Source organism: Delphinus delphis, chromosome 10 (assembly GCF_949987515.2).
Source record: "Delphinus delphis chromosome 10, mDelDel1.2, whole genome shotgun sequence".
Lineage (NCBI taxonomy): Eukaryota > Metazoa > Chordata > Mammalia > Artiodactyla > Delphinidae > Delphinus > Delphinus delphis.
In genome coordinates this window covers 32,411,423-32,434,854 of record NC_082692.2, presented here as the reverse complement: position 1 = coordinate 32,434,854, position 23,432 = coordinate 32,411,423, and the positions used below count along the sequence as shown (strand labels likewise).

General features: G+C 51.5%; 1 protein-coding gene across 1 annotated transcript in view; it reads left to right on the top strand.

Annotated features, from left to right (window-relative positions):
• The window catches only part of CUL9 (cullin 9), a 38,155-nt gene extending 26,777 nt beyond the window's left edge, over positions 1 to 11,378 (top strand). The window contains exons 27-41 of the mRNA XM_060021784.1: positions 1,640 to 1,785; positions 1,933 to 2,062; positions 2,213 to 2,412; positions 2,841 to 3,091; positions 4,068 to 4,413; positions 7,455 to 7,595; positions 7,752 to 7,916; positions 8,084 to 8,247; positions 8,612 to 8,705; positions 9,232 to 9,306; positions 9,455 to 9,565; positions 9,683 to 9,800; positions 10,130 to 10,263; positions 10,878 to 10,951; positions 11,032 to 11,378. Coding sequence (XP_059877767.1) covers positions 1,640 to 1,785; positions 1,933 to 2,062; positions 2,213 to 2,412; positions 2,841 to 3,091; positions 4,068 to 4,413; positions 7,455 to 7,595; positions 7,752 to 7,916; positions 8,084 to 8,247; positions 8,612 to 8,705; positions 9,232 to 9,306; positions 9,455 to 9,565; positions 9,683 to 9,800; positions 10,130 to 10,263; positions 10,878 to 10,951; positions 11,032 to 11,230 — 2,348 coding nt within the window. The 3' untranslated portion in view covers positions 11,231 to 11,378. The remainder of the gene's footprint in view (positions 1 to 1,639; positions 1,786 to 1,932; positions 2,063 to 2,212; positions 2,413 to 2,840; positions 3,092 to 4,067; positions 4,414 to 7,454; positions 7,596 to 7,751; positions 7,917 to 8,083; positions 8,248 to 8,611; positions 8,706 to 9,231; positions 9,307 to 9,454; positions 9,566 to 9,682; positions 9,801 to 10,129; positions 10,264 to 10,877; positions 10,952 to 11,031) is intronic.
• The last annotated feature ends 12,054 nt before the right edge of the window (positions 11,379 to 23,432 follow it).

Sequence of the window (23,432 nt, the reverse complement as noted above, 5' to 3'; positions counted from 1 at the left end):
CTCCCGTTGCGGAGCACAGGCTCCGGACGCGCAGGCCCAGCGGCCATGGCTCACGGGCCCAGCCGCTCCGCGGCATGTGGGATCCTCCCGGACCGGGGCACGAACCCGCGTCCCCTGCATCGGCAGGCGGACCCTCAACCACTGCGCCACCAGGGAAGCCCGGCAGGTGGATTCTTAACCACTGCACCACCAGGGAAGCCCTATGAGAAACTTTAGACATACACAAAAGTAGACAGAATAGATAAACTTCGGTATACCAACATCTATCAATTCATGGCCGATTTTGCTTCATTTGTACCCCACCCGCTTTCCCTAGCCCTCAAATTTAAGGTAAGAACTCTCTTTTTAAAAGCAAGGACACTACAATTATCAAACTTACAGAAATTAGTAACAGTTCCTAATATTATCAGATATACAGTCAATATTCATATTTCCCAAATTATCTCGAGCTTTTAAAATTAGGTTGTTTTTTTTTTTGCCTGTTGAGGATCCAAGCAAAGCCCACGCATTACATTTGATGAGTTCTATCTCCTGCCGCCCTTAATGTATAGGTTCCTGCCTCTGTTTTCTTCCCCCTGCAATTGTTTGTAGAATAAACTGGGTGGTTGTCCACTGACTGAATTTTGCTGATTGTGTCTACACGGTGTCCTCTAGGCACCGTATTCTGTCTGCTTTCCCGAAGACCGATATTTAGACGTAGGAGCTTATTCAGATTCAGAGTTGATTTCTCGGGCAAGGGCACTTCATGGGTAGTATCGTGTACTTCCTCCTGGAGGCTGTCTCTCTCTGTGATGTTAAAGTGGATCAGTGGATTTCACTGTTGTCTGTCCAATTTATACCTTATATATAATTTCCCATTAGCCGTTTGCTAGACGCTCATTCATTCTCATTGCCATTAGGGTTAGGAACTAGTGACATTCTGCTTTTGTCATTCCCTCTCCATGTGTTAGCCAGAATGCTTCCTCTATAAAGAGAAACTTCCTCTCATCAGCTTTTTGGTTGCCCTGAAGTACTGTTTATACAGGAAAGGCTTGATTCTCTTCTCCCCCTTATTTTTAACCAGTTTTCAAAATAATGTGTTGGTTCTCTAGCTTCCTCCAAAGATGACTGGTGAGGTCTTTTTAAAAAAATATATCATTTTGAACTCATGGCTTTTAAAACATTTCATGTGTTTCAGTTCATCGCAGGTGTTATTTTTTTTTGATCTTCACATTGTCCCATCTTTGGCCAGAGAGCACCTCTCAGGCTGGCTCCTTTTGATACCCTCTCCCTTTGACAGCATCCTTGTTTTCTAGTCTGAGCAGACAGCCCAGGCTCACAGGAGAAGGAAGAGACCCAGCCCAGCGGGTCTTTAAAACTGTCAGCTCCCTGGGAGCAAAACCCAGCTCTCCTCTCCGGTGTTTCTGCTGTGGAGCTCGCCTGGCGCAGGGCTAGGCTCAGGGTGGACTCCCAGGTCCCTGTGGCAGACACAGAGGAGGCTGAGCCCTGGATGCTGGACGAGGCACCTCTGTGTTTGTGAATGCTGAGCCCTGCTCCCCACAGAGACTAGCAAAGTTTGGTAAATGGTGCACCCTCACCTCAACGCTGACCCCTTGTTTCCCCTACTCTGTCTCCACATTTTCCCTCAACACTTTCCCAGGTCAGAACCATCCAGTCCTGGATATGGGACCACATCGGCGACTGCAGTGGACATGGCTGGGCCGGGCTGAGCTGCAGTTTGGGGACCAGACCCTCCATGTGTCCACCGTGCAGATGTGGCTGCTGCTGAATTTCAATCAGACGGAGGTGCCTCAGCTCCTTGGCCTCTCGCTATCTTCTCTTCTTTGTCTGTCACTGTTCTTCTCAAGTGTCTCCCTCCTTCTTTCTGTCCTCCCTCTTATTTTCCTTTCCCTTGACTGTCTTCTCCTGACTAGCCCTGTTTCTCCTGACCAGGAGGTGTCAGTAGAGGCTTTGCTGAAGAATTCTGACCTCAGCCCCAAGCTGCTGCTCCAGGCACTCCTGCCCCTCACCGCCGATAGCGGCCCTTTGACCCTGCAGGAGGGTCAGGACTTCCCACGTGGGGGTAGGTCTGAGGGGGGCTGGGCTGAGCCTCTGCTCCGAGGGGGCGGGGCTCTCCGGGTGGGGGTGGTGTAGGGAATGAGAATGGGGTCCCCTCTGCCCCCACTTCTCTGTCCCTTCCCCTCCTCGGGCACTGACTGGGAGCGGGTTCCAGGTGTGCTGCGGCTCCGTGAGCCTGGGCTCTGGCCCCACGGGGAGGCCCTGTGGCTGCTACCTCCCCAGACGTACCTGAACGTAGAGGAGGATGAGGGCCAAACCCTGGAGCAGAAGAGGAACCTCTTGAGCTGTCTTCTTGTCCGTATTCTCAAAGCCCACGGAGAGAAGGGCCTCCACATCGACCAGCTGGTTTGTCTGGTAGGCAGAGGAGACCATGATGGTGGTGGGAGAGGGAGGGAGTCGTGCTTGGGGGTGGGGTTGGAGGCAGGGGTCATCACAGGGAAGGTGAACTGTCTCAGCCCGAGACCTGGTAGGGTGACATTTCCATTTGGGTTTTCTATTCCCGACAGGTAGAGACCAGACATGAGTGCTGACCATGTGCCAGGCTGTATTCTAAGAGTTTATGTGATTAAGTCATTTAATCCACACAAAAATACTATGAGACAGGTGGTGGTGGAGTTGTTATTATTATTACTATTCTCATTTGACAGATAAGAAAAATGAGGCACGAATTAGGCACTGATCCATAGTCACCCAGCTGGTAAGGGCAGAGCCGGGCCTTGAACCCAGGCAAGCTGGCTTCTCTGGGTAAAAGCGTCCCGCCTGTTTCCTCTCCTCCCGTCCAGGTGCTGGAGGCCTGGCAGAAGGGTCCAAATCCCCCTGGAAGCCTGGGCCGTGCTGTTGCCGGGGGCGTGGCCTGTACCAGCACCGATGTCCTCTCTTGCATCCTGCACCTCCTGGGCCAGGGCTACGTGGAACGGCGGGATGACCGCCCCCAGATCCTGATGTATGCCAGCCCAGAGCCCATGGGGCCCTGCCGAGGTCAGGCAGAGGTCCCCTTATGTGGCAGCCAGACCTCCGAGACCTCCAAGCCTAGGTAGCCACCCCTAGCTCTGTCCCCTTACTGCCATGCAGGACGGACGGCACTGCAGTGACATGGGAGGGGTCGTAGTGCCAAAGTCAGGCTCCCAGTGGAAAAATATTTCATTTCTTTCTTTGTCTAACCCCATTTTCCCTGTCCCTGTTATCTCCCCCATTTTGCTAGTCTTCATTCCCCCTCCCAGCACTATCATCCCCTTCTTTGCCTCCTTCCCAAGCAGGGGCCTTGCTCTCCTCAGCCTCCTAAAGCCAGCCCTTAGGCAAGGGACCCAGACATGTAAACTCCTTTCTGGGTGTCTTTCATTCTAAGCAAAATTGAAATATTATGCAGATATGTATTGAGTCCTAACCATGCACGTTGCTCAGTGAAATATACAAATTCTAGCTTTCAGGAAGTCTGTTCTACAGAGGAATTTGCCGTAGGATTCCCCTAAGTAGCTGGCACCCCTAAAGCTTTTTACATCAACTCCAGTTCACCAGGAGTTGTTACGGCTCTATTTTTATGCCTGCTGTTCACACTGTGTGTCAAACAAGTTCTCTAGAGTAATCTTTCTCCAGCTTTCACATGCACACACGTTCAAATTCAGTTGAGCTCCCAGTGACACTTAGGCTGCTGGTCCACAGACCGCACTTGGAGGCATAAAGCTGTAGATTGTTTCTCACCAGACACCCTGGTAGTATTTTGGGCGGGACCTGCAGTAGGATTGTCCCATCCACTGTAGGTCAATTAGCATCGTGACCCCTGCCCACTAGATTCCTGTAGTGCCCCCAGTCATTGCAACTGCCAGCCCCCCCGCCCTTACAAATGCTCCTGTGGAGGCTGTGCTCTGACGGTTGGATGGTTATCCTCAGGTTGGTTAAGCAAGTGTGGATGGAGATGTGCAGGCGGGGACTGGGGGACCAGGGTGGGGTTCAGCTAGCAGGTTGGATAAGCAGGGCAGCGAGACTGACCGCTGACTCTTCTGTCCCTCAAGCCCGGAAGTTGTGGCTGCCCTGGCATCCCTACAGCTGCCTGCGGGCCGCACCATGAGCCCCCAGGAGGTGGAAGGGTTGATGGAGCACACGGTGAGGCAGGTGCAGGAGACGCTGAACCTAGAGCCAGACGTGGCTCAGCACCTTCTGGCTCATTCCCATTGGGGTGCTGAACAGCTGCTGCAGCGCTACAGCGATGACCCCGAGCCACTGCTGCTGGCGGCCGGGCTGTGCGTCCCCCAGGCGCAGGCTGCCCCTGCACGCCCGGACCACTGCCCTGTGTGTGTCAGCCCCCTGGAGCCCGACGACGACTTGCCCTCTCTGTGCTGCATGCACTACTGCTGTAAGGTGAGGCCCTGCCAGCTGCTCTCCTGCCCCGGCTCTCGCCCGACAGCACAACTCCTTGGGAACTTCTGGGCTTCGGCCCCAGCACTGCCATTTCCCATCCTGGGCAATGTTGAACGAGTCTCTTAGTCTCCCTTAAACTGGTTTTGTCATCGTAAGTGGCGCCTTGACACCCTGCAGGTTGTTAGGATCTGGCGGTACGTGTCTGTGGTTCTCTCTTTGCTGCATATTGTAATCACTGGGAGCTTTGAAAAATCCCGATGCTCAAACTATGGCCCAGACCAATTAGAATCTCTGAAGGTGAAACCCAGGCATCTGGAGTTTTAAGAGCTCCTCAAGTGATTCCAGTGTTCAGCCAAATTTGAGAACTGTAGGTAGGTAGGTAGGTAGGTAGATATACACACACATATACAGAATCAAGGTACTTTCTAAATGAAAAGTGTTATGAAATTGGTGATGACTGTAGTTTGTGGTTTCCTTATCACCATTCAAGGCTCTTTATCCCAGAACATCATCACTTATTTTTACCATATATACTCTCATTTAATATAAAAATAAGAAGGAATGGTTTAAACCAAAAAATAGCACAAAAGCAGAGGGCAGCATGAGAAGTCAGGCTGCTGGAAAGCTGAGGCAGAGAAGGCTGTAGATGGAGAGGGAGTAGTCCTCAGAGGGGGAGGGGCTGAGGCAGGAAGCCGGGTACTGAGTGCCTCATCTTCCCTGCCTCACAGCTTGTGGGACCGGTGTCCAAACCCATCTACTTAGCAGGATGAGCTCCCTTGTTGCCCTGAATTCTAGTCGCCTCTCTCAGCAGCGCTGCCCCAGTGGTGGGTGACCGGGGCTGTGTGCGTTTGCATGCGTGTGTACTTGTACTTTTTTCTCCTTCCCTTTTGCTCGGCTTCAGGTTACTCTTCTCACATAGTTGCCTCTGCTCCCTTTTTCCAGGTTCTTAATTATTTCCTTTACACTTTCACTTTTTCATTCAACTAATACTTGTCATGGACTTACTACGTGCACAGCTCTGGGTGCTGCGTGAGGGAGTGGGGAAACCCCAACTGGCAAGGACCCGAGAGCTAGTACTAACCACAGCTAATATTTATGGGGGACTCACTCTGGGCCATTGTGCTGTTTTACACACATCATCTGGCTTAATTCCCAAAATAGTTCTGTGAGGTAGGTGAGCAAACTGGTGGGACAGCGGAAGGAGAGGCGATTTGGGAGGTGGACAGGGTCCCAGATGGGTTGGGTTGGTGGACAGTGGCCTTTAATTTATGGGAAGCCCTGGTGGGTTTTAAGCAGGGAGATGATATGATGTGATTTCCATTTTTGAAAAGATCACTTTTTGTGGAGAAAAGACTTGGATGGAACAAGAGTGGAAGTAGGGACACTGGTTTGGAGACTGTTGTACAAAGAGGCAAGAGTGGGTGGCAGCTGGGCCTAGGGACAGTGAAGAGGGGAGTGGACGGATTGGGACGCATGTGGAGATGGAGCTGACAGGTTTTGGTGGCTTAGGACAAGGGAATCAAGGCAGTTCTGGGTTTTTTACCTGAGCATCTGGGAGTAGGGGATGTGCCATCTTTTACTGAGCTGGGGAAGGTGTTTGGGCTGGAGGGCAGGTTTTTGAGGGGAAATTCCATCTGTTTGGGCCAAGTGAAGTCAGCTGCTTTTGCTTTGGTGGACACCTGAGTGGGACTGGGAAGCAGACAGTGGATCTTTGGATTTGGAATTAAGTGGAGAGGCCTGGCTGGCAACACCCAGGGAGAGAAGAGCAGGCCCAAGCTGTACCCCGACCCTGTAGAGGTGAAGAGATGGGGAGCCGGAAAATGGGACTGAGGAAAAGCAGGCTGATGGCAGAGGTCCCAGCCAAAGGGGAGCCAGTGGCAGTGCAGGAGCGATCAGACGGGAAATCCTGGGGTCTGGAGCAGTCGGAGGTGGCTCCCCGGGGTGAGGCTTGAGTGGCAGAGGGGGGGAGGAGGAGTCCAGTCCACCCCTTGTGGGAGTGGAGTGGGCTCTGAACTGAGATGCTGGCCTTCGTCCTACAGGGCAGGGCTCCCACCCCATGGTGGTGAGGGGCCCTCATGGCCTGTGTGCTTGCAAGCGTGGGGGTCTGAATTTGGAGAAATTTCCCCTGTATGATCTCAAAAATGCAAGAATTTTGCATTCAACTTCCCAGTTTATCTGGGCTTGTTTCACTATAGAAGGGGTTGGTTTTGTTTAGTACTTTGAGTGAAAATAGTCCGGTGAAGTGTTTCTTACTTATCCTGGAGCTTTGAAACCACCCGGGGGACTCTCCAGGGGTTGGACGCGTCATTTGGGGAAGCTCGGCCATTGGCTGTGTGAGGGAAAGGGTCGTTAATGGAGTCTTCTGGAGGCTCGGGTGCTCATGGTTTCAGGAGCGATGGGGGAAGGAAGCGCACTGATGGGACCGGCTCCCGCGGCAGTTGAGGGGTGAGGGGATGATGGCCTGGGTTGGCGGGGGCAGTGACGTGGAAGCAAGAAAAAAATTCAGGAGTTGTGACAGTTCCAGCACTGGGGACTGGGGGAGCGGTGGGGTGGCTGATTAGGATTTGGGGGTGCAGCTGGCAAGGCTGCTTTGTGGAGGAGGCTGAGTCTGGGGAAGCGGGATCATTGAGACAGGCACTGAGGTGAGCAGTGGAGCCGGGAGGCGAGGCTGCAGCTGCGGCGCAGTGACCCTGGCCAGCCCCCCAGGCCTCCTTTCTCTCTGACCTTCTTGCTGTCTCCAAATCTTTCTTAGAACTTGAATCTTCTCCTTTTTCCTGATTCTCTTTTCCCATTCCCTTCACATCCATCCCAACAATAATTATAATTACATTACCATGGCCTGCACATCCTCAAAGTGAACTGTAATTTGGGCCAATCTCAGGAAGACTCATGGAGGCCGGAAAGCTTAGGGTCAGTTTCCGGGTTGACGTAGAAGCAGGCTTGTCTCTGGCCTCGTGCGCCGTCGGGGAGGGGTGCTAGGTGAGTCACACTTGTGCTGCTTCCGCGCTGCCCCTGAGCGGCTGCTCCTGTGTCCCACCCAGTCTTGCTGGAAGGAGTACCTGACAACTCGAATTGAGCAGAACCTTGTGCTGAACTGCACCTGCCCCATTGCCGACTGCCCCGCCCAGCCCACGGGGGCCTTCATCCGCACCATCATCTCCTCGCCAGAGGTCATCTCCAAGGTACCGCCTCCTCGGAGAGGCTCCAGTGCACAGCCCCAGGGAGTGGGCTGACATGCAGTGTGCCGGGTGGGGGTGTGGGGGTGGGGGTGGGGGGGGCCCGGAGGTGTGGCATCCGGAGAGCCAGGCCCTCACCTCGTGGCACCTGCGTCCCCACAGTACGAGAAGGCCCTCCTGCGTGGCTACGTGGAGAGCTGTGCCAACCTGACCTGGTGCACCAACCCCCAGGGCTGCGACCGCATCCTGTGCCGCCAGGGCCTGGGCTGTGGGACCAGCTGCTCCAAGTGTGGCTGGGCCTCCTGCTTCAACTGTAGCTTCCCTGAGGTGGGTGCCCACCCTGGCTCTGCCCTGGAGCCGGGATCCGCACCTCTCCCTGCCACCCACAAGGACTCTTCCCTGTCTTCCCCACACTGCCGTCCTCCAGACCTGACCTCCCCCTCCCTCCCTGCAGTAAGGGGTGGGCTGCGTCCTCACTGCCCCTCCTGCTCTAGGCACACTACCCTGCCAGCTGTGGCCACATGTCTCAGTGGGTGGACGATGGTGGCTACTACGATGGCATGAGCGTGGAGGCCCAGAGCAAGCATCTGGCCAAGCTCATCTCCAAGCGCTGTCCCAGCTGTCAGGCTCCCATCGAGAAGAACGAGGGGTGTCTGCAGTAAGAAGGGGGTACTGTGGGCACCGGCAGGGTCGGGGAGCATGGGAGAGGGTGGGAGGCCTGGCGGAAGGAAGGGGCAGTGGGCCTACCCGAAAGCTCAGCAAACAAGGGCAGTTACTCAGCCACCTTCGCTGCACCCTCCAGAGTGTTCCCTGGATCTGAGTGTTCCTTCCCCCACTTTGAAGCCCACGCTGTGTAGGGGAATTCAGAAGCCAGGGTGTGGTCAGTAAGGATTGGTAAGGTTGAGACTAAGAGGGCACGAGGGGGACCAGGGCATCTTCAGTGGTGAGTCCAGGCCCTGGGCATTCCTGGTGTGGCCCTGGCCAGAGGCAGGAGCCCTCTGACCAGCTAGCTTCCTCCACAGCATGACTTGTGCCAAATGCAACCATGGATTCTGCTGGCGCTGCCTCAAGTCCTGGAAGCCAAATCACAAAGACTATTACAACTGCTCTGCCATGGTAAGGGGCCGGCGCCGGAAGGAGGGGCAGAGGCCCAAGGGCAGTGAGGACGAGATGCTGCTGCAGGGCCTGGGCACAGACATCTCTGTGTCCCAAGCAGCCGAACAGCTGTTGGGGCGAAGGCTCAGTGGGGAGAAGGCAGAAGCCACCTGGGCCTACGGGTGCTGAGAGTTCTATCTTGGGAGGTCTGTGCATGAAGACCTTCAGCTCCGGAGTCAGACGTCTCACACCGAGGTGGCTACAGGAGGCCGGGGCGGGCTGGGCGCTCCCAGGAAGCACCAGCCCAGAGCAGAGCAAGGACTCTGTCAGAGCCTGGCCCCACTGTGTACTCAGTTAACCTGTCCAGGCCTCAGCGCCCTTATCTGTAAAAGGGGATGGTAGTCTGACCTACGTCACAGTTATGAGAATTGAGTGAGAAAACCTGGGTAAAGCATCAGAAGGCCTCCATGAATGGCAGTTGGTCTGATTATTAACCTCATCCTGTCCTGCCAAGTACCCGACAGCCATCTCGACCTGTCTTTACCAGGTGAGCAAAGCAGCTCGCCAGGAGAAGCGGTTCCAGGACTATAACGAGAGGTGTACTTTCCATCACCAGGCCCGGGTGAGCAGCGGGGGAGACGGCTGGGTCGGTGAGGAGGCCAGAGGGCTGGGCCAGACGGCCGGGCAGAGGCTAGAGGTCCCAGCGGGACGAGTGCTCTCCTGACTGGGTGGGGCTGCGCGTGCTGGCACTGACCACCTTCCCTGCGCAGGACTTTGCTGTGAACTTGCAGAACCGCGTGTCTGCCATCCACGAGGTGCCCCCGCCCAGATCGTTCACCTTCCTCAGCGACGCCTGCCGGGGTCTCGAGCAAGCTCGAAAGGTGTGGGGCGGGGCGGGGCGGGGGGGACGATGTGCCCAGGGGTCTGGTGGGCTGGGAGAGGGAGGAAGAAGCTGGCGGGAGGCGGCCTCAGCGGGATCGGCGGCCTGGGCTCTGCAGGTGCTGGCCTACGCCTGCGTGTACAGCTTCTACAACCAGGACACAGAGCACATGGACGTGGTGGAACAGCAGACCGAGGCCCTGGAGCTGCACACCAACGCCCTGCAGATCCTCCTGGGTGAGCCCCCTGCCCACTCAGTGCTCTCTCCTGCCCCCTCTCCCCCAGCACCCACCCCCGACACACAAACGGGTGGGTGACCAGAGCCAGCTGCCCACCTTTATTCTGTCCCCTTCCTGTCCTTCATAGCCTTATCACTGTTACAAAGTTCCGGTCCTCAGGTACACAGTACACAGCCCTTCACCCGACCTTTGCTTTGGTTACGACCTGTCCCCACCTCTAGGCGCTAGGCCCCAGTAGACGTGGGTGGCACATAGTGGGCGTCCAGTATGCATCTGTGGAAGGACGGGAAGAAGGGAGGGAGCCCCCGTGCCCTGCCCCCTCTGCAGAAGAGACCCTGCTGCGCTGCAGAGACCTGGGCTCCTCGCTGCGCCTCCTGCGGGCGGAGCACCTCAGCACGGGCCTGGAGCTGCTGCGGCGGATCCAGGAGCGGCTGCTGGCCATCCTGCAGCACTCCACCCAGGTAGCCGCCCACCCGGCCCGGCCGCCCTGGGGGATCCTGAAGGAAAGGCGTCAAGGGCAAATGGACCTGGCGTTCATCCCAGCTCCCAGGCCTGCCCCTTAGCCACCGGGCGTTTCCTGGAAAATGGAGTTGGTTATCCCAGATCAAGAGTATTTGGCCAGTTGCTTGCTCCCCAGAATCACTTGGGGAGCTTCTTCAGAAGATTCTTCGCAGATGGGGATTTAGAATCCTGGGACTTGGGGCAAGGGACTGGCATCCACTAGAATAGGGGATCTGAGGTTCTTTCTGCTCTAACACTCTGCTGTCGAGTCTAAACTAGGAATCCCACCCTCAGGGAGCTTGCGGACTGGTAGTAACTTGGGCAGAAAAGGCATGAACATACATGGGAAGTGGGGGTGGTGCCTCACCGCAGTATCCTGGGTCCCTGGAGACCACCTCTGAGTCACATTACACAGAGGCAGTGGCTTGTGGAGGGCGGTGCTGAGCGGGGGGCATTCCTGGCAGGGGCCGGGCCCCCCTTGGCCCTCAGAGGATGCTGGGTGAAGCGAGCCTGGGCACAGAGGCCCTGTGTCCTCTACTCTCCTGCTCCCCGCATCCTCCCGTTTCCTTTCCAGGATTTCCGGGTTGGTCTCCAGAGCCCATCATCAGAGGCCCGGGAGGCGAAAGGATCCAACGTGCCCGGCAGTCAGTGAGTGGAGGGGGCAGAGCCACGGAGGGGGCGTGGGAGGCGCCAGGCGTCCTCTGGGGCTGAGCGTGGCGCTCTCCCAGGCCCCAGGGCTCCTCGGGGCTGCAGGTGGAGGAGGAGGAGGAGGACGACGACGAGGACGATGTGCCTGAGTGGCAGCAGGATGAGTTTGAAGAGGAGCTGGACAATGACAGCTTCTCCTATGATGAGGAGTCTGAGAACCTGGACCGAGAGACTTTCTTCTTTGGCGACGAGGAGGAAGACGACGAGGGCTACGATTGAGGGGTAGGATGCAGGGAGCGCTGGAGCCGCCAGAGTCCTGGGGCCACGGGCTCAGGAGTGCACCCTTCCCCCTGTCGTGAGGGTAGGCGGTTACCAGTGTCTGTGGCACCGTCTTCTGTTCACTGAATAAACTTCTTTTTTTCATATACTTCTCTGGAAGCAGACCAGACAGCTTCCTCAATGGGCCACTTCAACTTCCCCCTCCATCGCACACACCCAGCCCTCCTCCTCCTTTACTGTTTTCTTCAGGCGTCCAGACTTCCATCCTCAGAGAAAGCCCACGGCGGACCTGTGTGACTTACACCGATAAAGGGAAATAAAGGTCCACGTGATAACAGGGCCAGGTACAGGCTGGCCCATTTGCCCCAGACCCAGCCCTGCATCAGAGACAGAGAGGAATGGCCACTCCCATGATCGATCAGCTTCCTCCACACTCCTGAGTGTTCCTGGGGGGAGCTTGAGGGCGTTAGGAAGTATCCTCGTCTTGGGGGTCTGTAGATCTTTAAAGGGTCTCTACATCTTGAAGTGAAGTGGGGTGTTAAGAGGATATTATGGGGGACCTGCCCCCACCCCACTCTCACACAGACGGAAAGTTAGAATTGTAAACGTGCCATGAATCTGGTACTGGGGCTAAGGGGTAGGAATGGTACTAGAGCAAGTCTGGGGTCAGGAGAATTTAATAAGCTGGGGTGAAGTCAAGTGGTGGGGTCAGGGGAGCAGCCACCGCTCAGGAGGATCCGCCGCCTCTGCCGCCTCGTAGCCCCACACCTGGACCTGCGAGCCTTCGGCTACTCCCCGGATCGTGTCCGAGAGCACTGGGAAGGAGGAGGGAGGTGAAGGTGGCTGCCTCCCACACTCCCCCCTCCCCTCCCTTTCCTGTCCCTTTTTGGGTGGGAAGGAGCGGAGGGTGGGGTCCTCAGAGAGCTGGGGAGGGAGGCAGGGGCGGCCACCCAGGGCTGGGGGTGCTCACTTCGGTCAGACTGCGGGCGGAACAGGCACAGGACTGGTTTACTGCGGGCCACGGCCCGGTCCAGCTCGTAGCCTATACCCAGAGAGGGCTGGGCCACTTCTACACAACCACTGGGAAGAAAGAGGAGACCAAGGCTCACTTGGGTTTGTAAGGGAGACATGAGAGTCTGGCTGTAGTGGGGAGGGAGCTCTAGAAAGTCCCTTCTAGGTGGGGAGGCCAGGCGTGTCCAGGGGATCTAAGACCCCAGGGGAGTTTGCAGGCAGAGGGGGGCGCCACTCACCCTCTGCCTGCTGCAGCCAGGCCGGGTCCTACTCATGGATGAGCCTGTCGCCCCCAGCAGCCTCTTCTCCTGTGGTTGAGGGAAAGCTGGTCAAGGGCCCGCCCTGGTCCTCAGTTCCTCTCCTCTGATGTCGACCCCCTGCCCAGCCACACCCTGCTCATGGAAGCGGGGAGACAGAAGAGATGAGCTCCAAGGGCCCACCCAACACTAAGATTCCATGAAAATGAGTGAGGAAATGAAACAGCCCGAAAGAAAAATTTACTCCTGTGCAGGGGGATGTGTGATTAGGGCCAGGGGAGTGATACAGATGAGATGAAGGGAAGGAAGGACTAATTCACCGTGGGTCCGTGATTGGGGTGGAGAGAAGGAGGAATCGCATCCCAGGTGGGGGAAAGGCAGGCAGTAGCAAGAGGCTGGCCCCGTGCAGGGAAACTAGGGCCTCATAGGCTCTCAAACTGTGCTGGGTATGAGAACCACCCAAGAACCTGACCAAACTACAAAGACCCAGGTGTCGATGAGCCCAGGCCGATCTCCAGGTGATTCTCATAGCCAGGTAAGTTTGAGAACCAGTGCTGGAATGCAGAGTGTAACCAGTAGGGGTGTTGGCAAGCAAGGCAGGAGAGGCGCTGGGGTCACAGGGCAAGGAGCCCAGCTTTCCAGCTTGATTAAAATCCACCAGGAGCACGAGGCTCACAGCCCCCCAGATCAGAGCAGAATAACTGGAGAACTTCTTCAAAATAGACTCTAAGGCTTTATCCCAGAATCTGCATTTTCACCATGCTCCCGCAGATGATTGTTGAGCACAGTAAAGTTGGAGAGCCACCAGGCAGGGGGGCACAGACCCTGAAACCAAAAAGACTTAAGCTTCAGGGTCCCTGGCTTGCACAGGCCCTTCCAAAAGCCCCAGCAATTGTGATTTGTGATTTCGTCTCTTTAAAGAGGTTGCCCAGAATTGCATTGGGTCCCTCAGATCCTAGATCTGCCCCTGGTGGGGAAACGGGAAAACACTTAAGGTTTTCTGAGAAGTACAAGAGTTCTGGCACCATTTCTAGAAAGTCAGCCAGATTCCGGGCCAATCACGCCACAGGAGCAGCACATACTGGTAACAGTCTGATCAGAGAGCCTGAGAGAGACGGTGGTCGCGGGAGCTGGGGTCTGTCGGGTCTGAGGGAGGGCTGATACCTCGGCCCAAAGAGGGGTAGCAGGAGGGAAAGCTTTAGTCCTAGGTGGGAGAGATGCCAGCGGGTGAGGCATCTCGCTGAAGCAGCCCGGCCCACTCCCGTTCTGCTCCTCTCTACAAACGCCTCCGGAAAGAGCCCGACAAAGTTTTCCAAAGACCCAAAGGTCAAGATAGTAACTGAATGCGGAGAGTGGGCTCACAGGTCGGACGCACGCGGGCAGCCTTTCCTTATCGGGCAGGGGAGGGGCCCTGCCGGGAGCTTCCCCGCAAGAGAGCGGGCCTGGGCCGAGGAGGCGGACCTGTCCTCGCCCTCCCGGCCGTCCGCGCCCCGCGCCCCGGCAGCCTCACCGCCCGCGCCCTGATCGGCGGCCGCCAAGTGCTCGGTGAGCTCCGCCCCAAAGCGCCGCAGCCGCGACACGATCCGCCCGTACAGCTCCCGGTCCTCGCGTCCGCCGGGGATGCTCCCGCCGAAGCACAAGGAGGGGCAGCCCGGCTCCGCGCGCTCCGGCCGCAGCCGCCGCACTTCCCTCCCCGCGCCAGGGGGCGCCCGCCTACGGCACGTGATGCGGCCAGCCCGGGGGGCTCCGGTGCAGGAGTGTACACACTTGTGAAATGGAGACGTCAACTGTACCCACGTGTGTGAAGCCACTGCCTCCCGGAATTCTTTAACTCGTCCAGGCAGAAGGCGGGGTCCTCCCGATCTTATACACTGCTCCCCGCCGCCCCCAGGCCACCGCGTCTCTGCCAAAGGCAACTTCATCCTCCCAGCTCCTCAGCTCCCAAAGCTTGGAATCAGTTTTGACTCTTCTCTTTCCACCAAACCCTACCTCCAATCTATCGGCAACCTCTATGGGTGGCTTCTCCTTTCCAAATAAATACAGACTCTGACGCCCACCTGTTGGGGAACCAACCTTGGGTCGCCCCCCCCTCCCCCCCCCCCCCCCCCCCCCAGTAAAGCCTCTCTGCAGACACCTGGTTGTGGTGCAGGAAAGGGCAGCGATTACGGCAGGGCTCCAAGCAAGGAGTTCAGGACAGGAGCGTTCAAAAAACCCAAACTCCCCTTTGGGGTTCAGGAAAGCATTTTTAAAGGCCAGGCGAGGGAGGGGAGTCCCAGGGTAGGAGATTAACTCGAGCACAATTCTCTGACTGGTTGATGGTGAGGTAACGGGCTGTGTCACGGGGGTGAACATTATCAATCCTCAGGTTCCCTCAGGTCTGGGGGCTACGAGCTCATGGTCATCAGGTGGTTAATTTCTTCCATTTGGTGGTGGTTTGAGCATCTGCCCAACAGCTCAGAAAATGTGCAGATACCGTTACCTATAGGCACTTCAGAGAGCAGCTAGAGCAGAGGATATGGGAGCGGGGTCTGTCCTGGGAAGACCCCATAAGGTCCTGCGTGGTTACACCTCCACCACCTCTCTCAACAGCCTCCTCAGGGTCACCTCACTTCCCTGCTACACAGTCTGGTCTCCAGCGGGGGAACCCTGTGAACATATTCGTTAGGTCATGTCCTCCTCAGCCAAACCCTCCAACGGCTCCCACCTCACTTGGGGTAAAACCCCAACCCCCTGCAGTGGCCCACCAGCCCCACGGGATCTGGGGGCCGCTTGCCTCTCTCATCCCAGCTCCATTACTCTCACTGGGTGTTTTGCAGCCACGTTGCCTTTCTGGCTCTTCCTCAAGCAAGCTGGACATGCTCTTGCCTCCGATCCTCTGCATTTGCTGTTCTCTGGAGCCCTTTTCTCCCAGAGAGCTCCCTGGTCACTCCCTTACCTCCTCCAAGTCTGCTCAGGTCACCTTCCCTGACCACCCTCTTCAATATGGCAGCCTCCCATCCCTATCACCCTCCTGTGCCTTGTCTTTTCTCCTCTCATTACCATATAACTGATTAATTTTGTTGTATGTCTTTCTACACTCAGTAGAATGTAAGTCCCCAGAAGGGCAGGCATTTTTCTCTGTTTTTTTATCCCTAGCTTCTAAAACTGTGCCTGGCACATAGGAAACACTTACCAAATATGTGTTGAATGAATGAGTGGATTAAAGGAGCAGCTGCTTTTGATAGCACTTTGTAATCTGCTCAGCCCTGGACTAAGCTAATAGAAGCAGAGTCTGCAGGGAGCCAGGCAAACACACCATGGCTCACTGGTAATAACAATGATTTCTCCCTCATTTTATTTTGAAAATTACACAAATATAGGACAAAAACTTCAAGGGGAATGAGAGAGTACACAGTGGAAAGGGAGACCTGAGACCCCAATCCCATTCCCCAGAGGAGCGCATCATCGGAGGTTTCTTCTGAATTCTTCCTGATTAACTATAAAATGTCAAAGCATGGGGTGACAGAGCAGACACAATAACCATTTGTTTTAAATGCAAAGACACAAAGAGAAGGCAAAGACATCTTAGGCTATCTCTGTCCTCTGATGGGCCCAGCTCCGAAGATACATGAACCATGGGGCAAACGTGTGTGCACAGCTGTGCACTAGTGCTCTCAGCACCTTCGCACACACAGCCACAGGTGCATACTTAGGAGGCTGGCCTCAGGTGCCAGAGGCCTTGAGGGGCAACTTCCTTCACTCTCCCTACCCTCGGTCATGCCGTCCTCTGGTTCTCGCCACAGGTGAGGAACACACGTGCACATATAGACACAGAGCACCTTGTTTCTGCCTCGGTGTCTTCAAGAAAATAAGCCGGCCTCCGTCTCCTTAGCTCCCACACTTCTGATGTGCCTAGCATCCCCACCTCAGGCTGAAGGAGAAAGAGGAGAGAGATATTTTGTCTGTTTCTCTAAATGCGATATAAAGCCCTGCGATTGGTTCTGTGTCCACAGTTGAGTTGGGTGAGGATGCAGAGCCAGCCATGGCTGGCAGCTCAGATCCTTGCCTCAATGCAGAGAGGCCTGAGTTGGAGGGACAGGGCACTAAGTGATGGGTTGGGGGAGCAACGGTGGTGGGCAGGTCAGTGTATCCAACTTGTATAACAGTAAAGGGAGCAGCAGAAGACTATCTATTGCATGATTGTACTTAAGTGAAATGTCCAGAAAGGGCATATTTAGAGATACAGAAAGCAGAGCAGTGGAGGGCTGGGGTGCGAGTGGGAACTGACTGCAGGGTAGGGCCCAAGGAAATCTTTTGGGGTAATGGAGATATTCGAAAACTGGACTGTAGTGAAGATTGCACAACTCTATAAATTTACAAAATATTAAATTGTACACTTACAAACGGCAGATTTTATTGACATGTAAGTTACTCCTCATAAAGCTGTTTTAATTAATTATTTTTATAAATTTATTTTATTTTATTTATTTTATTTTTGGCTGCGTTGTGTCTTCATTGCTGCACGTCGGCTTTTCTCTGGTTGTGGCGAGTGGGGGCTACTCTTCATTGCGGTGCCTGGGCTTCTCATTGCGGTGGCTTCTCTTGTTGCGGAGCACGGGCTCTAGGCGTGCGGGCTTCCGTAGTTGTGGCACATGGGCTCAGTAGTGGCTCACGGGCTCTAAAGCGCAGGCTCAGTAGTTGTGGCGCACAGGCTTAGTTGCTCCGCGGCATGTGGGATCTTCCCGGATCAGGGCTCAAACCTGTGTCTCCTGCATCGGCAGGCGGATTCCCAACTACTACACCACCAGGGAAGCCCTAACGCTGTTTTTAAAAAGGCAAAAATAAAGTACTGAAAATAGTAAGTAGTATCAATATAATGAGATTCAACAATTACCAATTTATGACCAATTTATGATCTTGTTTCACCTACATGCATATTCAACTTCCTCGCTGTCCTATTGTGATGCAAATTGGCTACGTGTTCAACACTGTCTTCATTCCCTCTGATAATATGTTTTCAGGTATTTTTTTGTTACATTTAAAAATCTGTATGGCTTGACAACTACTTAAGGGGAAGATAAGATTTCTTTCTACTAAGTGTGATACTGTGATACTTTAGGCATTAAAGCACAGCTAGTTCTTCTAGTTTCATATTGGCATTTTAACAGATGGAATTTTATTTTAACAGACAGAAGTAGCGTTTGTTGTAAGGTGTGTGTAACCTATGTTAACTTCGTGGTCTGAAGTGTCTAGCTATCAAGCGGATTCTTTAGTAGACCAAATCTTTTGTCACTGAAATGTTCTGAAGCATATACCTTGATGTTTAAAAGAAAAATATTAGTTAAAGCAACTTTTCATCTTCTGGGATCTACTTTTTAAAACTTCTATCCCCTGTAGTTATCAACTGCATGTGCCAGGCCTCTAGAAATTAGTATGTTAAACTGAACCAACTTGATGGGAGTCACTATCCATACATAGGGCTTGTTTTCCAAAGAAAAGTATTGTTTAGAGTAGCAAGATTATAAGCCTACCTAGGCATGTTGTAAAGCTGTTTGAAAAGTAACTAAGTTTTGTGAATGGAAATGTAGTGCTCAAGTCACATCCTCCTTTAAAAGTTGTAACAAATACAGATGAATTAAAAAGAAGTTGTGAGAAAAAGCAAATTGAAGATCATATTAATTCATTTGTAATTTTTTTTTTTTTTTTTTTTTTTTTTTTTTTGCTGCGTTGGGTCTTCGTTGCTGCGTGCGGGCTTTTTTCTCTAGTTGCAGCGAGCAGGAGCTACTCTTCCTTGCAGTGTGCAGGCTTCTCACCATGGTGGCTTCTCTTGTTTTGGAGCATGGGCTCTAGGCACGCAGGCTTCAGTAGTTGTGGCACATGGGCTCAGTAGTTGTAGCTCGTGGGCTCTAGAGCGCAGGCTCAGTATGAGTGGCGCACGGGCTTAGTTGCTCCGCAGCATGTGGGATCTTCCCGGGCCAGGGCTCGAACCCGCGTCCCCTGCACTGGCAGGCGGATTCTTAACCACTGCGCCACCAGGGAAGCCCTGTAAATATTTTAATGTGTCTCTAAAAGATACTCTTTTTTCTTTAAAAAATATAACGATAATACTATTATCAGAGCTGAAAAATTTAGTAAGATTTTCTTACTTGTCATCAAATATTTTATCCATGTTCAAATTTGAATTGTTTTTATTGGTATATCCAATTATGTTATAAATGTTATGAATGTTTGTTTACAAGCTATCTGTTTAAAATCAGGAGCCACGGGACCTCCCTGGTGGCGCAGTGGTTAAGAATCCGCCTGCCAGTGCAGGGGACACGGGTTTGAGCCCTGGTCCGGGAAGATCCCACATGTCGCAGAGCAACTAAGCCCGTGCGCCACACATACTGAGTCTGCGCTCTAGAGCCTGCGAGCCACAACTACTGAAGCCCACGCTTCTAGACCCTGTGCTCTGCAACAAGAAAAGCCACCACACCTAGAAGCTCACACACCACAAAAAAAAAGAAACCCCCGCTCTCCGCAACTAGAGAAAGCCCACGCGCAGCAATGAAGACCCAACACAGCCAAATAAATAAATAAATAACTTGATTACAACCTATGAGAGACACACCTTGATTCCGGACTCACAGAAACACAACAAATATTAAAAATAAATAAATTAATAATAATAATAAAATCAGGAGCCACATCAAGTCCACACATGGTGATTGGCTGACATGCCTTTTAAGTCTATTTTAATCAACACGTTCCCCTTGCATATCTTCTCTCCTCCCCTCATCTGTCCTGCAGAGGTTCTTACAGTCTGGAGTTGACTGATGATATACCTGTAGTGCCATTTAAAGTGTTCCTTTGTGCTGTAAATTGGAGTTGGATCTAGAGGCGTGACCAGATTCAGGTTCAATCTGGGGTTCGACTACGTCACAGGTGGTGGTGTGTGCTCCCATCACGGGGCACAGAATGTCTGGATGTCTCTCTTGTTTGATGTTAGCAACCATGGATGGTCAATGCCCAGACCCATTCATTCATTCATTCATTGGATACACCAATAAAAATGTCTCAATATTAAAATAAAACTCACCAGCAGAAAGCCACCTTAAGGCAAATGAAGTATAATAAAATACTCTTATAACCACCACTCATGCATGTCAAGAAATAGAGCTTCTCCCACTCAGAAGTTTCCATGTGCCCAATCCCAATCTCAGCCTCCTCATTCCCTCCAAAAGTAACCACTGCCCATACTTTTACGGTAAGGACAAAAATAAACGTCCTTATGTTTCTTTATGGTTTTATCACCCAATGTGCATCCCTCGTCATATACTTTAACCTTCTTCATTGTTTTATAGGTCTTTTAAATCTCTTTTAAGCTATAGCTTTGGGGATACATTTTTTTAAGCGTGAGACACTCAGTGGGCACTCAAAGAACTAAAAAAAAAAGGAGTGAAGAGGAGTCTGAGACTTGAGACTCTGTTTGGCTTGGAGAAGGGCCAGAGTTAGCTCAAGAGTAGAAATCAAATCAATGTCATGCAGGGATGTGCGATGAGTGGAGAGATTCAAAGAAAGTAGAAATCAAGCATGGGGGGTATCCCTTCCCGTTTATCCTTGCACTCCAGCCATTAACTCCCAGATCAAATATCACTTCCAGCCAAGAAGGAGTGGCAGGCAGCAGATTTACCCTCCCTTATATTTTGTTTTTTTGTTTTTCAAATGTGACTTTCCCTTCTCAGAATGTTGTAGAGAGAGTAGCGCTGAGATGTTCTGCCCCAATATGTACTATACCTAATATATACTATACCCACCTACTCAGGTACATTCTTAGTTTGATTTCCTCCCCATCCCAGCGTCTAGGCTGTTTTCTTGCTGGTGATGTCATTTATGAGGACAATTTTGTCAAAGTGGGGAACATCTGGGGTCCTAGTCCTTGTCTTTCCTGGGTCTGGAATCTATAAAGGCCTAAACAGGAGACTCAGCCTTAGTGCTCAGTTTTGTATTTTCTTGTGAATAATTATGAATTTTAAAATTTATCAGAAAATTTAGCAAGTATGAGAAAAGAATGAAGAATAGTTTATCAAATATCCTTGTATCCACTACCCAGTTTCATCAAATCTTAAAATTTTGTTATATCTATTTCAGATCCATATATATTATATTATATTATAAATACACATATATTACACTATGTATTGTGTATATAATATATGTATGTATATAGTATTGATATCTCTGTATAAAAATAACCTAATACCTAAATATATAATATAGTAGATAATATATTATTTATATATATGATAGTCTATACACACATACACCGTAGATCATGCTTGTTATAGTTTTTGTGTTTTTTTTGCCGTACGCAGGCCCTCTCACTGTCGTGGCCTCTCCCGTTGCGGAGCACAGGCTCCGGACGCGCAGGTTCAGTGGCCATGGCTCACGGGCCCAGCCGCTCCGCGGCATGTGGGATTTTCCCGGACCGGGGCACGAACCCGTGTCCCCTGCATTGGCAGGCGGACTCTCAACCACTGCACCACCAGGGAAGCCCGTTAGTTATAGTTTTATTTTCAAATCTTCTATATTCTTACAATTTTTTTTTTTACTTATTTTATTTATCAACTACTGAGGTAATTTTGTTAAAATCTCCCTTTGACAGTGGATTTAAAATTTTTTTTCTTGTAATTTTAACTATTTTTACTTTGTATTCTGAGACTAGTAGGTGAGTACAAGTTCAGAATTGTTATATGTTCTTGGTGGTATGCATTTTGTCCTCATGAAGTGACCCACTTTTTTCCTAATAAATTCTTTTGGACTCATATATTTTTACACCTTTTGTTTCAACCTTTCTGTATTCCAAGTGTGTCATTAGTAAGCAGCTTATATCTGCATTTTAAAAAAGCCGATGTTCTATTAATCAGTGAACTTCGTCAATTTATATTTATTGTGATTACTTATATGTTTGGAAGTTTTTCCTATTATCCTGTTTCATCCTTTATATTTACTATGCTTTTTCCTCACTTCTTTTTGTTTGTTTGTCATGCTTTCTCCCATGTGGATTTTTTGAAGTTTGAGATATAATTGACCTATAGCATCATATTAGTTTCAAGTATACAATATAATAATATGATACATGTATGTATTTTGAAATGATCACCACAATAAGTTTAGTTAACATCCATCACCACACATAGTCACAGCTTGTTTTCTTGTGATGAGAACTTTAAGATCTACTCTCTTAGCAACTTTCAAATATACAATACAGTATTGTTAACTACTGTCACCATCCCCTGGACGTTATTATCTTATTACTGGAAGTCTGTACTTTTTGACCACGTCAACCTATTTCACCTACCCCCACACTCCACTTCTGGCAGCTATCAGTCTGTTCTCTGTATCTATGAGGTCATTTTTTTTCAGATTTCACATATAAGTGATATGATATAGTATCTGTGTTTTTCTGTCTGACTTATTTCACTTAGCTTAATGCCCTCAGGGTCCATCCATGTTGTTGTGACTGGCTGGATTTCCTTTCTTTATGGCTGAATAATACTCCATTGCATATATATATATATATATATATATATATATATATATATATATACACACACATCTCCACTGACAGGGCACAAGTGTTCCCTTTTCTCCACATTCTCACCAACACTTGTTATTTGTCATTTATTTATTTATTTTTTGGGCCACACTGTGCGGCCTGATGGATCTTAGTTCCCTGTCCAGGGATTGAACCTGGGTCCACGGCAGTGAAAGTGCAGAGTCCTAACCACTGGGCCACCAGGGCACTTCCTCTTGTCTTTTTGATAATACCCATCCTGACAAGTGTGAGGTGGTATCTCCTCATGTTTTTTTTTAATTAATTAATTTATTTATTTTTGGCTTCATTGGGTCTTCATTGCTGCGCACGGGCTTTCTCTAGTTGCGGCGAGTGGGGGCTACTCTTCGTTTCAGTGCGCGGGCCTCTCATTGCGGTGGCTTATCTTGTTGCAGGGCATGGGCTCTAGGTGTGCTGGCTTCAGTAGTTGTGGCGTGCAGGCTCAGTAGTTATGGGTCTCGGGCTCTAGAGCGCAGGCTCAGTAGTTGCGGTGCGCGGGCTTAGTTGCCCCTCGGCACGTGGGATCTTCCCGGACCAGGGCTTGAACCCGTGTCCCCTGCATTGGCAGGTGGATTCTTAACCACTGCACCACCAGGGGAGTCCTCATTGTGGTTTTGATTTACATTTTCCTGATGATTAATGATGTTAGGCACCTTCTCACGTATCTGTTGGTCATTTGTTCATCTTCTTTGGAAAAATGTCTATTCAGATCCTCTATCCATTTTTAAATCAGATTTTTTCGAGTTGTATGAATTCTTTATATTTTTTAGATATTAGCTGCTCATCAGATATATGATTTGTAATATTTTCTCCCACTTCGTAGGCTGCCTTTTCATCTTGTTGATGGTTTCCTTTGCTGTATACCTTCCCATGTTTAACAACCAAAAAACTGGGAGGATACATGAAATAATGACGTTTGAACATTGGCTATCAGTCGGCCTAAGACAGTGACTCCTGAAAGACGAAACAAGCCAGGTGAGAGTATTGTCTGCAGGGTTTCTAGGCTGCAGGCAGGAGGGATCCAGGCTGAGCCTGGCTGTCTCCTTGAGCTGAGGAGATGGAAGGGGAGGCCAAGGCAGCTAGCTTGCGGGACAGAGCACAGGATAGGAGAGAGAGCTCTGGAATCTTCAGAGGGTTCCCTGGGACAGTCAGCTGAGGACTGATCAGCACATATGTGTGAGGAAAGTATCTGAGGTGGGAAAAGAACCATCTGAAATGAACAGAGAGAACAATCTGTGGAGCCCACACAAGGTGGAAATCATGCCTTTCCCTCCAGATGAAGGGGTAAAACCTCATAATTCTTGGGGCATTGGGTAGATGATACCAAAGCGATTGCCTCAATGGTGGGGAAAATTAGGCC